This window comes from Aquarana catesbeiana, linkage group LG05 (assembly GCF_042186555.1).
Source record: "Aquarana catesbeiana isolate 2022-GZ linkage group LG05, ASM4218655v1, whole genome shotgun sequence".
Classification (NCBI taxonomy): domain Eukaryota; kingdom Metazoa; phylum Chordata; class Amphibia; order Anura; family Ranidae; genus Aquarana; species Aquarana catesbeiana.
The window spans coordinates 203,284,177-203,300,859 of record NC_133328.1 but is presented as its reverse complement, the minus strand read 5'-3'; the positions used below and the strand labels follow the sequence as shown (position 1 = coordinate 203,300,859).

General features: G+C 43.3%; 1 protein-coding gene across 5 annotated transcripts in view; it reads right to left on the bottom strand.

The window, feature by feature from the left end:
- AMPH (amphiphysin) overlaps positions 1–16,683 on the bottom strand; it is a 335,044-nt gene that overhangs the window by 145,311 nt on the left and 173,050 nt on the right. For all 5 annotated transcript variants that reach the window (XM_073630487.1, XM_073630491.1, XM_073630489.1 and 2 more), the window contains exons 4-5: positions 3,989–4,083; positions 2,959–3,054 (exon numbers count right to left, since the gene is read on the bottom strand). In XM_073630487.1, coding sequence (XP_073486588.1) covers positions 2,959–3,054; positions 3,989–4,083 — 191 coding nt within the window. The remainder of the gene's footprint in view (positions 1–2,958; positions 3,055–3,988; positions 4,084–16,683) is intronic.

Here is a 16,683-nt window from a genome sequence, read left to right as displayed (position 1 = left end):
ACTGATGCAACCGGAAGCATATCCGCAGGAAAGGACTACTGTAAAGACACAACCATGAACCTGTCTGCCCGCAGAGAATTGATACCCAATGTAGCAATGACTGGCCAGAACATTCCAGCATGTAGACAGAGCAGGGGGGCTAAAAGCTGTTGTGGGTATGTGTGAGCACTGCACTTTATTACTGTCAGTAGCAAATTCTAGCTGCAAGTTGTCCGTAAAAGATCTATGCTTGACTTGCCAGACCTAAAAAGACCATCCACAGCAGTACAGCTTTCAGGGAGAAATATACTGTATTTAGACTCCTCAGGGAGAAAGGTCAAAAAATGCCAGCGTGTTTTGGCCATCAGGCCTTAATTATGGCTTTCTCATATTTATACTCCTTCTCCAGTACCCACTTTCCTGGTACAGTTTGCACTTAAATACACATGTCAGAGGTGGAAGGGAACAAGCCAAGGGAGATGGGGCAGCAGGAATGTAGTTTTTTCAATTCATTAGGAATGCAAAAATTAAAGTACAACACCTTTAATGAATTTGTGATTTACTAGATCTCCCCATCCGCATCCCACCTGGTATTATATTACCTACAGCCTCTGTTCGTATCATTTGCTTACTGCCTCTCCCAGAAGTCTGCACAGAGCAAATAACAGACTAATACGCTGATAAAAAAAAATACATACTGAAAAGCTGAAATTCTGATAAAGGAATACATAATTTGATGAATTTTAAAAAACACTAGTCTATGGAGTACTTTCAAGTAAGAAGGAGCACCTTTATAGGCAGTGGCTGTCCATCAGGAAATGTTCCAGTTTTAGTTTGTTCTTGCCCCTAAAATAGTGTAGCAGAGGTCTTTGCTATACACAGGGCTTTTTTTTCAGCTGGAACTTGGTATAACTCAGTTCCACCACCTCTGGCTCAGGCTGGGTGCTTCATCTTAATACAGCAACACAAGTAAGAAATGTGGAAGATGATGGAGCTTCTAAGGAGGGAGGGAGAAGATGGGGGCAGTGGAAGGGGAGTTGCATGCAGAGGCCAGAGCTAAAGAGGGGTGAAAGGGAAATGTGGATGGGGGATGCAGAAGTAAGCAGCCTTGGAAGAAGGTGAAGTGCACCCCTGAACTCTACACTCTGTATGCAGAGCACCCCCTAACTCTACACAATGTACGTAGCACACCTCTGAACTCTGTGTGTAACCCCCCCCCCCCCAACTCTGCACTCATCACTCTGTACATAATGCACTCCTGGCATTTAATGCTCCTTTAAGACCCTTACACTATAAATGAAATTTGACCACATGATTTGATGGAGGTTGGATGGATGGTTTGGAGGGTGTGTGCGTGGGGGGTTGGAGGGTCGTGGTTGAGTTCCTGCACCTATTTTCTGAGAAAAAAAGCCCTCTTGCTAAAACCAGACACTTAATGATGAACTCTTTGATGATTCTGTCGTCATACCAAATCCTTGCCAGATTGAAGATGAAGAAAATTTGCTTGGTGTGTATGATCCTGTCTATTCATCCAAAACCTACCAGAACATATACAGTATAGTACTTTCTTGAATCCAACAAAAGCTATGATGTAGTGTGAGAGGATGAAGTCCCCTCTCTGTCTCTCACTGCAGAGCCTATGCAAGAATGGTTAAAAACATAGTATAACTTTGTTGTTTGGCTTCAATATATTGAAGCCAATGTAAAGGAGAAAAAAGCGGGATTCGTTTTTTTTTTTTTTCATTTTACAGCTGGTTTTAATATATGTTTCTACTTTTCTGCAATGCAGTAAAAACTACAAAATGCTCTGAACACTGAATGAAGTCTTAATGAAGGATAATTCAAAAGAGGAATTTAGACTAATTTAAACCAGTAAAAAAATTATCATCTTTTTCTCTTCTTTCTTTTAGGCTTTGTTTAGATGTGCAGCATTCAAGAACACTGAATGGCTTCATTCACATCTCTAAGCTAAACTGAACATAGTATGCCTCATGCAAACCATTACTGCCTCTTGGGTTCCATTGCTGGAATGGCAGGCCCCTAGCAGAAGATAATTGGAGGAACACCTACCTGCATTCAACACCCTTATGAACAAGACTTTAGTTCTTGTTAGTTTGGGAAGTACAGGCAGTCCCTGAGTTACGAACCTCCGACTTGCGAACAAATCCTACTTACGAACAGGAGGCGGCATGACGTTCTGCGCATGCACGTCCACTTTTCAATGGCGGGCACCTCGGAAAACATGAGAAAAAGACGTCTGTGCATGCACGGCTACTTGAGAGAACATCGGAAAACATCGGAAAACTACGTCTTTGCCGTTCTGCGCATGCACTTCCGACTTACGAACATTTCCGACTTAAGAACAAACCGGCAGTCCCTAACCCGTTCATAATTCAGGGACTGCCTGTAATAGCATTGCCTATATCTTATACCCTTGGTACAGTTTGAATGTGATAGTAGGTGAAGAAAAATTCAAGAGTGAGAATCAGGGTGCCTTTGTTGACCTTCTGCAGAAAAACTTTTAGTTGCCTGACAGTCACTCTGATCTTTTACATTCAGGAATTAGTATGGAAATCAAAAGTCCTGTCAATTATTTCATTTTTAGTTTGTTACTTACATTCATTTAAAATATGTCTGGAATTCATGTCTAATCTATAAGGCAAGGAATAAATGTAATTACCCATATAATTGACAATTTATGAGTCATCTGACCTCATGAAATTAAATCATGGTGCTGAGGGTTAGTAAAATCACATTTTATCTCCACTGTCTTGTGGTTTTTATGCTAGCTGTCATTAGCCCATGATGTTACTAAACAACCACTGACACAGCAGGTATAGCAGCAGTTTCCTGCATGTGTAAAGCCGGACGTTGAATGCTTCATGTAAAGACCTTTTACTTGTGATTACATTGACATGTTAGAACAGCCTAACATCTGCAAATTACAAAACAATTTATCTTATCACATATGTAGCATACCTTTATGTCTGGAAACTGTCCTAGATATGTATCAAGTGTTAACAAGGCTCCATCCACTAATTTTTGATGAAAATCTTCCCAAAGTTCATCACATTTCTGCAAAAAATTATATATTTAAAATGAAAAAGTACAGTATAAAAATACAACACAATAAATAACTAAACTGATTTAAAGCGGGGTTCCACCCAAATTTTGAACAATATCTGTATGTATTCTCTTCTTTGCCTAGATGCTGACATGCTGTTTAAAAAAATTTAAATCGCCGTAATTACCTTTTATTTTTCTATTCTTCTTTGCACTTCCTGGTTCTCCTCCCGTGGGAGTAGGCATGTTTCTAGCCTCTCCCAGACTCCTGGGAGCTAGTCTCAGGCTTCCCAGGATGCCACTGAGCATGTGCGGGAACGAGCGGTGAATGCTGGGAGCACAGCATTCACCGCATCCAGGAAATAAATGCTTGTGGGCTTCAAATGCCCACAATGAAGATGGAAACCGCCTGCAGTGAATAATATAAGTTATTCTTTCCGACGAAATCTGACACAGGTGGACATATTACACACAATATGTGAGTATGTAATGCTGAGAAGAAAAGTTTGTGAATGAACTCAAAAAAAAAAAAAAAACGATAAATAGGTGGACCCCCGCTTTAAATAAACAGGTTTTAAGTTATGAAAGTTATCATTAGTTTCATAGGGTACTATTTTGTTGGAAAGAAACAAAGATGCAGAAGTGCAGTAAAGATATAGAAAAAAGATAAAGTAGGGCATTATTGTACGAGAAAGAGAACAAGAAAGAAAGAAAGAAAGAAAGAAAGAAAGAAAGAAAGAAAGAAAGAGAGAGAGAAAGAAAGAAAGAAAGAAAGAAAGAAAGAAAGAAAGAAAGAAAGAAAGAAAGAAAGAAAGAAAGAAAGAAAGAAAGAAAGAAAGAAAGAAAGAAAGAAAGAAAGAAAGAAAGAAAGAAAGAAAGAAAGAAAGAAAGAAAGAAAGAAAGAAAGAAAGATTTTTTTTTTATAAAGGCCATAGGAAGCACTTACCTCTCCCACTGTTTTCACATCCTCTCTTCCATACCAGTCAGGCTCATAAACTTCATGAAGAGATTCTGTGAGCTTGAGAGAGGCCTCTTGCATTCCTAAATAAATATATCAATACCTGAATAAAAAGGGTTCAAAATACTTATATTTATTCATACAAATACAAAAATATGTATTTTTATTCCAAGGATACAATAAATCCAAGATCTTTTCTAGGTGTTGTGTGGTAAAAAGGCATAAAAATCACCCCTCAATGACTTGACTTGGCAAATTATTTTAATGTAAGTTTTTGCTTTCCCTAAATCTGATCTGAGCATTGTTTTAAAAGTGCAATTTGCAAATACAGTGTGCCTGTTCTTCTCACAAATGCGTGAAATGAGATATACACCAATCAGCCATATCTTTATGAACACTGACAGATTAAGTGATTGTTACAATGGCATCTGAAAGTCAGTGGAATATACAATGTATTAGGTAACAAGTAAACATGTTGTCCCTGAAGTTGATAAGTTCAAAGTTGGTCTGGTTGCCCATTCTGACCCATGTCAACAGCCAAATACGCATGCAATGGGTACATGGGCATCAGAACTGGACCAGGGAGTAATGGAAGAAGATGGACTCGTCTGATGAATCACGTGTGCGTTGCTTACCTGGGCAAGGGATGGCATCAGGATGCACTATGGGAAGAAGGCAAGCAAGCGGAGGCAATGAGATGTGTTGGGCAATGTTCTGCTGGGAAACCTTGATCCTGACATTCATGTGGATTTCATATGGATGTTACTTTGACACAAACCACCTACCTTAACACTGTTGCTGACCAAGTACACCCCTTCATGGAAATGGTATTCCCTGTAACCTCTTTCAGCTGAACAATTTTCCGTGCCGCACTGCAAAAATGGTTCAAAAATGGTTTGAGGAAGACAACAATGAGTTCAAGGTGTTGACTTGGCCTCTAAATTCTCCAGATCTCAATCCAATAAAGCATCTGTGGAATGTGCTGGAAAAATAAGGCCAATCCATGGGGGGGCACCTTGTAACTTACAGTACTTAAAGGATCCGCTACTGACGGCTTGGTGCCAGATACCACAGCGTACCTTCAGAGGTTTAGTGGTGTCCATGCTTCAATGGGTCAGGGCTGTTTTGATGGCAAAAGGGGGACCTACATAATATTAGATGGGTGGTCATAAAGTTGTAGCTGATTGGTGTATTTTCATGATAGAACAATGTTTTATAAACACTAAATTGTTAATGGATTATAAAATCTCCCAAAGGATAAGAAGAATATAGTAAAAAGATAAGCAGCATTTAAGCACAGTGATGTCACTGGTACCTACAGTAAGTGGCCAGAAGTTGGTGCTTGAGATACTTTTTACTTTTTTATTAGCAAAATGGCTCTATAATATTGGCAACATCTGTGCTATACTCTAGCAGTTCTGGATGCGACCATTGTGGTGTTAAGAAATTAATTACTCGGCTCCTAGTGCCAAGACAAGGTCATCTTGTGCCCAGGGTGAAAATGGGAACCTGTGCCTCCCTCCTCCCATTTATTTTGAATGCGGTTTGGGTCAGGGCTGGTCCAAGACATTGTGCTGCCTGGGTCCAAGAATGAAATGCTGCTACCCAGCCATCACGGACACTTTGCGCGAGAAGCGTGAGCATGGGAGGCCATCATATGAACTAGCCGGCTGCACTATAGCCGTCAATTGAATATGGCACAGTCGGCAAGTCATTACAAGGGACACCTGGGTAGGCAGGAAGGGGTTAAAATTTATGCTAGCTCCACATCTGTGTGGGTGTGGGAGTGCGTGTACATTGCACATGTTCCCACATCCACATGGAACTGAACAAATGCAGTGCTTTAAGAAAACACACGAGGTGCCATTAACTCTTAATGCTACTCTGAAACCTGAAACCCTAAACCCTAACCCTAAACCATATCCCTAACCCCCTAACCCTAACCCTCACCCTAACCCTGACCCTAAGTGCTAACCCTAACCCAAGTTGGGGAAAGCAAAGCGCTTTCCCCGATTTGTTCATTCCCCAACTTGTTCATTCCCCATCCTAGTTGGGGTAGGCGGAACACTTTGGTGGGGGTGGGTCAGCCACGCCTCTTGACCTTTGATTGTATATTGACCTGTATACTTCTATATACAGTATGACAGCTCCCAGCCTGTCAATGGTTTTTAGGTAAGCAATGGGCGCTGGCACCCACTGCAACCACTGCTGTTACTGACACATTGATTACACATTGCTTACAAGCAACAGAGATAACAGTGACATCACTCTCCAAATATGGTCACTGACATGATGTCACTACTATCCCCACATATTACACTTATACAGTATTCATTAGCTGATGACAGAAGGTGTGTGCACTGGGTTTGTTAGGATTTTCATTTTGGTGAGTTGGCAGGCATTATGATTTACTATGGATTTACAATGAAGGACTTTTTTGTGATTTTTTATTCTTTTAATAACAGACTTGTCAAATATTTAGGAGTCTTTATTTATATGTTACATTTTTCATGAATAAGTATGGGTACTATGAACCCATAGTCATTTACGTAGAAAGGGCGGCACCTGGGGGCCCCCTTATATTTAAAGAGGGCTGCCAGATTCCCATAAGCCCCCACAAGCAGATCCCTGCCACCATCAGCCAGGATTGTGGGGAAGAGGCCCTTCTGCTCATTAGGGGGGTCTGGTTTAGGAGAGGGAACACATGCTCATCCCCTTTTCCTGACCAGCTACACTGCATGCCTGGATTAAGGCATGCCTGCTTGAGGTACCCCCTTAAAATCAAAAGCAGACTCCAAGGGTCTGGTATGCATTTTGGGGGTTTCATACATTTTTTTTTTCACCCTTGCTGTAAGATGTGCTACAGCAAAAGTGACAGCTGCAGCCATGATCAGTGTATCATTTGTTACTGAAACTTCCACTGTCCGCATATCCAAATACTGCAATTTCCGCTTTCCTTCCCTGTTTTATTTGGGATGGAGGACATGGTGGCGTAGGCATGCTAATGAAACAATTTTTCCAGTGAAAAAAAAAGGGGGTTTGGACCAAAGCAGTCCCGGGACTGCAATCAATGGGAGAGTCACAACGGAATTGATCAATGAAAAATACAGCTTTATTGATAATTGCACAAGACTATAAAAATATATAAATCTCACTGATGTGGCAGCAGGGCCGTATGAGTGAGATGGGTTCCTTCACAAAAAACACAAACACTGACATGTATTGCACACTGTAGAAAAAAGAATAATAATAAACAACGTTGTTACATTAAAAACAAGCATGCTGGTACACCCTCCCCTAGGGTTGTCTCGATACCGATACTAGTATCAGTATCGGCACCGATACTGAGCATTTGCCCAAGTACTTGTAGTCGGGCAAATGCTCCCGATGCTTCCCCCGATACCTAGAAGACAGCTGTGATCGGCGCGTGGGGGAGTTACAAGATTCTCCCCCAGCGGCTTTAGTGACATACAGCGGTGATCGGTCACCACTGACTGTCACTGCATCCTCCTCCATGCCCCCTCCGTTCCTCTGTCCCCCTCCGCTGTCCCCCTCCGTTCCGCCATTCCTCTCTCCTTCTCTGTGCCTCTCCGCTGTCCCCCTCCGTTCCTCTCTCCTTCTCTGTGCCTCTCCGCTGTCCCCCTCCGTTCCTCTCTCCTTCTCTGTGCCTCTCCGCTGTCCCCCTCCATTCCTCTCTCCTTCTCTCTCCCCCTCCGTTCTCCCCCTCCGTTGTGCTGTCCTCCTCCTCCTTCCTTTGTGAATGGATAGAGTCAGCTGACTCTGTCCATTCACATAACTGAAACATTGTAATCTCCTGTGATTACGATGTGTCAGTTTATGAATGGAGAGGAGCCGCTGTCTTCTTTCCATTCATTTTCAGTGCAGCTGAGGCTGCAGAGAAAGGGACTGGGGAATCTCTATCCTCGGTCTCTTTCTCTGTCTCAAGGGGGAGAAATCAGAGGAATAAAAAAAATATTATTGTAAAAAATAAAAATTGTAAATAAAAAAAAAAAAAACACACACACACACATACACCGTTCACCCCCCCCCAAAAAAAAAAAAGAAGAAAGCACTGTTTAAAAAAACAAAAAAACAAAAAACACTGTCACGTGACATTAAAAAAAAGTATCGGTAATCGGTATCGGCGAGTACTTGAAAAAAGTATCGGTACTTGTACTCGGTCCTAAAAAAGTGGTATCGGGACAACCCTACCCTCCTGCATATATGCAGATCAACTCTGAGCGGTGGTCTCCCTGAAATGATAAGATAAAGACTCTGAGTATATGAGGATAAGAGTCTCTTATTTTTCAAAGTGGTATCAACAGGCCCCCTAAACTGACTTCATATAGCCTTGTACACAGATGCCCTGGCCCGGGATTGATGAATGAAAGGTAAAAAAGTCAGTAGGAGTGCACAGTAGGCACTGAAACCGTGAATGGGATGTAATATTAACAAGCATGTGGCTAATAATGGAATTCCGGCCAGTGTAAGATTTGGTCAAATAACAATGTATCCATGTAGGAATCAAACAGTAGATCTCTAGCATTTCAAAGAGAAATAAAGGCACACATGAATATACATAGTTCATTCAGCTACTGCAACAGGCTGTAAACACCTGCCAGAGTGGTTCAAAACACCATGCCACTGCAGCCCAGTCTAATAGCAACAAGCTGTGACTGCAGGTTTCAGTGTGTAAAGACACATAAAGCGGAGAGGTATCCCAGTGGGGTTCTTACCCTTCCATCGTCTGTGATCATTGATTCCTTGCTGGGGGTGTTTCACACGCTGAGGTTCCGGCTGGTCAGGTAAAGAGAAGCTGCTGACATACAGACTAGGAGACTTCCATGTGTCTAACGGTGTGGCCACTAATTTGTGTGGCCACAACGTTAGACACATGGAAGTCTTCCCGTGACGCCCGGCGCCCAGCGCGTGGTAGCCACGCTCGCGAGCAGTCCAGGGGAGTGGCGGTGGTGAGGGGTGGAGCGGTAATTTGCCGCCCTGCCTCCTCCCGCTTCCCCCCGTCATCCTGTTACGCAGGCTTGACGTCGGCGGCGTCCTCACTGCGGCGCCTACTTGGGCGCCTTCCGGGTAGGTTCTGTCACTCAAGGCTCCCTGCACACCCGCTCGCACACCAGTCCAGGCTCTGTCTCTTCGGAACCTTTTCCAATCATTCAGGTATAGTCACTTCCACCACCGTCCCTGGTCTTTACCCTCACTCCTTTAACTGTTACCCTTAGTCCCTTTTGGTTCACCCTTTCCAGCTGCACTCCACCTTGCTTCCAGCCCTCTTTGGCTGTCTACTTCACTTATTCCCTCACTTCCTATTCTGGGTCTCTTACCCACTTCCTCACACTTGTCCCCCGGTACTAATTTCCTTCACTCCCCTGCCTATTTTCACCCAGGTTGCCTTGTGTCCCTTTGCCTGCCATGGTTGTCGCCTGTGGGGGCGCTTCAGGTGAGATGTCCGCCATGGCTCCCGGGGGGAGTATCATTTCGAATTGCCTTGTTGCACGGCACCAACCACCACCATACGAACCCAGTGAGTCTATTGGTATTCAGATAGGGGGTTCTACATGTTTATTTACAGACCATCAATTGAACCAATCTTTTTACCCCCGATTCATCTTGTGCTTGCTCCTGACGAGTGACCTTCTAGTCACGAAACGCGTTGAGCTGCCACACGTTTCATTACCAATCAGTACCTCTGATACCATGTCTACCCTCTATACCCCCCTTGTTTTGGATCTTGTGGTCATAGGCCGTGCAAGGATTATTATGTATTACCAATTTTTATCTTTACCTTTCTTGGTGAATTTTGGAGGTTTACTGCTTATTACAATGTGATATTGAACTTGTAACACTCTATGTTTTACACTATTATGCTATCAATGCTGTGTATTGTATATTTTACATGTTTTATACTTGACTGTACTTCATGACAATCATTAAAACCCTCCAAATAATTTCACCATTTGTACCTCATCGCTATCATATGCTTCATTTAAAGTCCCACCTCCCTGTCCTCTCCCCTTCTTTTGATATACAATAGGGATGGAAATATGTGACCTTACCAGGCCACAATTTCAATTAAAGTCCCAAGGGATGGAATATCGGCCTTACCAGGCCAGATGTCCTTAAAGTCCCTAAACCTTTGCTTTTGCTGAAATCATAGACATAAGGATGGAAGCATGTAACTACCCTTTTTCTCCCTTTTTGCAATCTTGATCCTATGACTAATTTCCCTTGATTCATTTCTATTGGCCCATAGCGTATATCATAGTTATTTAACTACCTAACTCCTTAATTTTTTTAATCATATTTTTTATGCTTTGTTTTGTACCCTACACCTCCGAATGTCATCATTGCCATGCCCTGGTCCGCCTTGGCTGTGGATTGGGCCGTGTTGCTTGCCATCCGGGCGTTCTCCTCCTCTGGGAGCTGTGACATGCCTGGCGGGCCTCCCCCCACCCTCGGCTTCCCTCATGCCTGGGGGGGTGGTGGTGCCGCCACCACATGTCAACGTCACGCATCCCGTGCTGGCCGCCCGGCGCCCAGCGCGTGGTAGCCACACTCACAAGCAGTCCAGGGGAATCGCGGTGGTGAGGGGTGGAGCGGTAATTTGCCCGCCCTGCCTCCTCCCACTTCCCCCGTCATCCTGTTACGCTGGCATGACGTCGGCGGCGTCCTCGTCGCGGCTCCTACTTGGGTGCCTTCAGGGTAGGTTCTGTCACTCAGGGCTCCCTGCACACCCACTCGCACGCCAGTCCAGGCTCTGTCTCTTCGGAACCTTTTCCAATCATTCAGGTATAGTCACTTCCACCACTGTCCCTGGTCTTTACCCTCACTCCTTTCACTGTTACCCTTAGTCCCTTTTGGTTCACCCTTTCCAGCTGCACTCCACCTTGCTTCCAGCCCTCTTTGGCTGTCTACTTCACTTATTCCCTCACTTCCTATTCTGGGTCTTTTACCTACTTCCTCACACTTGTCCCCCGGTACTAATTTCCTTCACTCCCCTGCCTATTTTTACCCAGGTTGCCTTGTGTCCCTTTGCCTGCCATGGTTGTCGCCTGTGGGGGCGCTTCGGGTGAGATGTACGCCGCGGCTCCCGGGGGGAGTATCATTTCGGATGGCCTTGTTGCACGGCACCAACCACCACCATACGAACCCAGTGAGTCTATTGGTATTCAGATAGGGGGTTCTACATATTTGTTTACAGACCATCAATTGAAGCAATCTTTTTACCCCCAGATTCATCTTGTGCTTTCTCCTGACGAGTGACCTTCTAGTCACGAAACGCGTTGAGCTGCCACACGTTTCATTACCAATCAGTACCTCTGATACCATGTCTACCCTCTATACCCCCCTTGTTTTGGATCTTGTGGTCATAGGCCGTGCAAGGATTATTATGTATTACCAATTTTTATCTTTACCTTTCTTGGTGAATTTTGGAGGTTTATTGCCTATTACAATGTGATATTGAACTTGTAACACTCTATGTTTTACACTATTATGCTACCAATGCTGTGTATTGTATATTTTACATGTTTTATACTTGACTGTACTTTATGACAATCATTAAAACCCTCCAAATAATTTCACCATTTGTATCTCATCGCTATCATATGCTTCATTTAAAGTCCCACCTCCCTGCCCTCTCCCCTTCTTTTGAGTGTGCCATACATGTCAGTGTTGGTGTTTTTTGTGAAGGAACCCATCTCACTCATATGGTCCTGCTGCCACATCAGTGAGATTTATACATTTTTATAGTCTTATGCAATTATCAATAAAGCTGTATTTTTCATTGATCAATTCCGTTGTGACTCTCCCATTGATTGCAGTCCTGGGACTGTTTTGGTCCCAATCCCCCTTTTTCTTTCACTAGATTATTATTCTGCTACAAGGGAGATACCCCATCATACAGACGTATTGGCTGATCAATCATAATTATCATAATTTTTGACACTTTAATATAGGTGGATTCCAGTGGTTTTTATCTTTTTGTAATTAATGCTAATGAAACAATTTTCCACTCTGTGGCTAAGTCTGCAGATTTGCTCCACCCGCTCGAGCTCCAGAACCAATGTAGAACTCGTTCACAGCCAGCGATCTGTGCAGTGCCTCCTCTCCCTCTTCTATGGCATTGCTCTGCAGCTTGGCTCCATACATATACATACACATACATAAAAATAGAGAGAGAGAAACAGGCATACAGTGCCTTGAAAAAGTATTCACACCCCTTGAAATTTCCCACATTTTGTCATGTTACAATGCAGATCGCCGTTCTGGCAGGGGAGAAAATGGAGATCTTGTGTTCCTGCTAAGCAGGAACACCAATCTCTGTCTCCACCCAGTCAGAGCAATCCCCCCCCACAATTAGCAAACACTCAAAGGGAACACAGTTAACCCTATGATCACCCCTGATGTTAACCACTTCCCTGCCAGTGTCATTAGTATAGTGACAGTGCATATTTTTAGCACTGATCACTGTAATAATGTCACTGGTTCCGCCGCAATTTTGCAGTCCCACTAAAAATTGCTGATTGACACCATTACTAGTAAAAAAAAATTTAAAAATCCCATAGTTTGTAGACGCGATAACTTTTACGCAAACCAATCAATATACGCTTATTGGGATATTTTTTTTACCAAAAATATGTATAATACATATTGGCTTAAATTGATGTAGAAATTAGATTTTTTACATTTTTTTATTGGATATGTTTTATAGCAGAAAGTAAAAAATATTGGGGGTTTTTTTCCAAAATTGTCACTCTTTCTTGTTTATAGCGCAAACTAAAAAAAACGCAGAGGTGATCAAAAACCGCCAAAAGAAAGCTCTATTTGTGAGAAAAAAAAGAACATCAATCCCATTAGGGTGCAGCTCGCACGTCCGTGCCATTGTCAGTTAAAGTAACACAGTGTAGTATCGCAAAAAATGGCCTGGTCATTAAGGAGGTAAAACCTCCTGGGGCTGAAGTGCTTAAAAAACGAAATTAAAAAAATTGTATCTCTCCTGTGCTCATTATGAGGGGCTCCCACCATCCCTGTGCTGACTTCCTGGGTTTGTACCCCTGCTGTGCTCATTATGAGGGGCTCCCACCATCCCTGTGCTGTGCTGACTTCCTCGTGGGGCTGTACCCCTGCTGTGCTCATTATGGGGACTCCCACCATCCCTGTGCTGTGCTGACTTCCTGGGTTTGTACCTCTGCTGTGCTCATTATGAGGGGCTCCCACCATCCCTGTGCTGTGCTGACTTCCTGGGGTTGTATCTCTCCTGTGCTCATTATGAGGGGCTCCCACCATCCCTGTGCTGTGCTGACTTCCTGGGTTTGTACCCCTGCTGTGCTCATTATGAGGGGCTCCCAACATCCCTGTGCTGTGCTGACTTCCTCCTGGGGCTGTACCCCTGCTGTGCTCATTATGGGGACTCCCACCATCCCTGTGCTGTGCTGACTTCTGGGTTTGTACCTCTGCTGTGCTCATTATGAGGGGCTCCCACCATCCCTGTGCTGTGCTCATTATGAGGGGCTCCCACCATCCCTGTGCTGTGCTGACTTCCTCCTGGGGCTGTACCCCGCTTGTGCTCATTATGAGGGGCTCCCATCATCCCTGTGCTGTGCTGACTTCCTCCTGGGGCTGTACCTCTGCTGTGCTCATTATGGGGTTCTCCCACCATCCCTGTGCTGTGCTGACTTCCTGGGTTATTAACTTCATCATAACGAATAATCATAATTATTATGACAATAATAGAACAATATTAACGAACATTCTTATTTTGTCCGACTCTGAATCTCCCATCGACTACCAGTACCTGTCTCCCACTCCCATATTAAAAAAGGTAATTTTCCCAACCCTCCGCAGCAGAAGAAAACCTCTGATTGGTCAACAAAACACCAATCACGTTTCCGTTGTAACGAAATTTGGATCCGAAATTCATCAACGAAATTACCGTATTTCGTATACAATTCGGAAGCATAGAAATCCGTATTTCAGATGCTTCCGAATGAACAAATTTTCGGAAATTTGTACGAATTTTCGGCTCGTACGAAACGAACCGCACATGTCAAGTTCGCACCAGAACTTGCGAACAGGCAAAAAATTTGTGCGAACACTGTTAAAGTCTATGGGACACGAACATGTAAAATCAAAAGTGCTAATTTTAAAGGCTTATATACAAGTTATTGCCATAAAAAGTGTTTGGGGACCTCGGTCCTGCCCCAGGGGACATATGTCAATGCAAAAAAAGTTTTAAAAACGGATGTTTTTTCAGGAGTAGTGATTTTTATTAATGCTTAAAGTGAAACAATAAAAATGAAATATTCCTTTAAATATCATGCCTGGTGGGTGGCCTGTAAAGTAGCTCATCTTTCCCGTGTTTATAACAGTACCGCAGCAAAAATGTCATTTAAAACTGCTCGCGGCTGTAATGTATTTTCAGATCCTGGCAATATAGATAAAAATCATTGAAAAAAACAGCATACGTCCCCCCTCCCAGTCCATTACCAGGCCCTTTGCGTCTGGTATGGTATGTAAAAAAAAAAATTGCTTGGAGGTCCCCCCAAAATCCATAAGGGGAACCCTGCACCAAATTTTAAAAAAATGACATAGGGGTCCCCCCAAAAATCCATACTAGGCCCTTCAGGTCTGGTATGGATTTTAAGGGGAACCCCGAGCCAAAATTTTAAAAAAATGGCGTGGGGGTCCCCCCAAAATCCATACCAGACCCTTATCTGAGCATGCAACCTGGCATACCACAGGAAAAGGGGGGGTGAGAGAGCACCCCCTCCTGAACTGTACCAGGCCACATGCCCTCAACATGGGGAGGGTGCTTTGGGGTCCCCTCAAAACACCTTGTCCCCATGTTGATGGGGACAAGGGCCTCATCCCCACAACCCTTGCCTGGTGGTTGTGGGGGTCTGTGGGTGGGGGGCTTATTGGAATCTAGAAGCCCCCTTTAACAAGGGGACCCCAGATTCCAGCCCCCCTATGTGAGTGGGCATCAGGTACATTGTACCCCTACACATTCACCGAAAAAAAGTGTCAAAATGGTAAAATTGACAGTAGACAGTTTGGGACAAGTCCTTTATTAACTTACGTTCGACTCGAACATCGGACTCATTCCTATTAGGCATCGCTGAAGAAATTAGATTTTTTTTTGTACTAAAGGGGAAATTACACTTCAAGTGGAAAAATGTAAACACATGCATCGGGGGTGCCTACATATGAAAACGTATATTGTGCTACATTTGTGAAAAGTATACAGTGTATCAGTGTGAAAATGTAAAGTAAATAAATTATTACATTTCATCAGAGGGAGCTTGTTTTATGGATAGTTTCACAATATTGCTGCGTGGCTTCTGGTGCAGTGCTAGTCTAAAAAAAAAAAAAATGGCGAAAAAATAACGCCAAAAACATTGCAAAATGTAAGCTCTAAATATCACAAAAACATAAATATTTAACGCATTTGGTAATTAACGCATTTTTGTGGTGAAATGACTACTGTTGAGATAAATACCGCATAAGTTATTTTAACTCAAAAATGAATGCAGTATTTATCTCTGAGGGAGCTGACCCCTTAGTTCCTTATCATTTCGTGAGCAACCTCGTCTTTTATATTTTACCAAAAACGTAGTAATATATTGGGGTTAATTTACTAAAGGCAAATAGACTGTGCACTTTATAAATTGCAGTTGCACTCTGCAGGAGCTTAGTAAGTGAGCAGAAGCTCTTCTGACTTCCATTATCCAATCATGTGTATCTCATTTACTAAGTTCTGGAGCAACTGCACTTGCAGAGTGCACATTCTAGTTGCTTTTAGTAAATCAACCTTATTGTGTCTGTTTGTGCCCTAAAATTAAGTTAAATATACTGTACTTTTGAATGCAAATGTGTCCTTTATAAACTGTTGCATTAATATTGTGTTACATAAAAAATTGAAACTACCACCATTTTATTCACCAGGGTCTCTGCCTTTAGAAAATATATATACAATGTTTGGGGGTTTTTAAGTGATATTTTTTTTAAACGTGTGCAAAAAATACTGAAGATTTATGAATTATGAGTATGACATCTTATTCCATACTCAATTTAGGATCCTCAGACCTTATTATTGTCATGGGGGGTGCCTTCAAGTAGTAGGGTCAACTGGTATTATTTTAGACATTTTTCTTTAATGGTACTCTAAGGGCCCTTTCACACTGGGGGCGGTTTGCAGGTGCTATTGCGCTAATAATAGCGCCTGCAAACCGACCCGAAAGTGCCACTGCTTTGTCTCCAGTGTGAAAGCCCTGAGGGCTCTCACACTGAAGCGGTGCGCTGGCAGGACAGGAAAAAAAGTCCTGTCAGCAGCATCTTTGGAGCGGGGAAGGAGCAGTGTATTCACCGCTCCTTCCCCGCTCCTGCCCATTGAAATCAATGGAACAGCGCGGCTATACCGCCGGCAAAGCGCCTCTGCAGAGGCGCTTTGCGGTGGTTTTTAACCCGTTCTCGGCTGCTAGTGGGGGGTAAAACCGCCCCCGCTAGCGGCCGAATACCGACAGTAAAGCGCCGCTAATGATAGCGGCACTTTACCGCCAACGCCGCCCCCGCCCCAGTGTGAAAGGGGCCTAATAGTATGCTTGATCACGTTCAAAATCTTTTAAGCCCTAATTATTTTGGCTTACTGAACCATACCACATCTAACT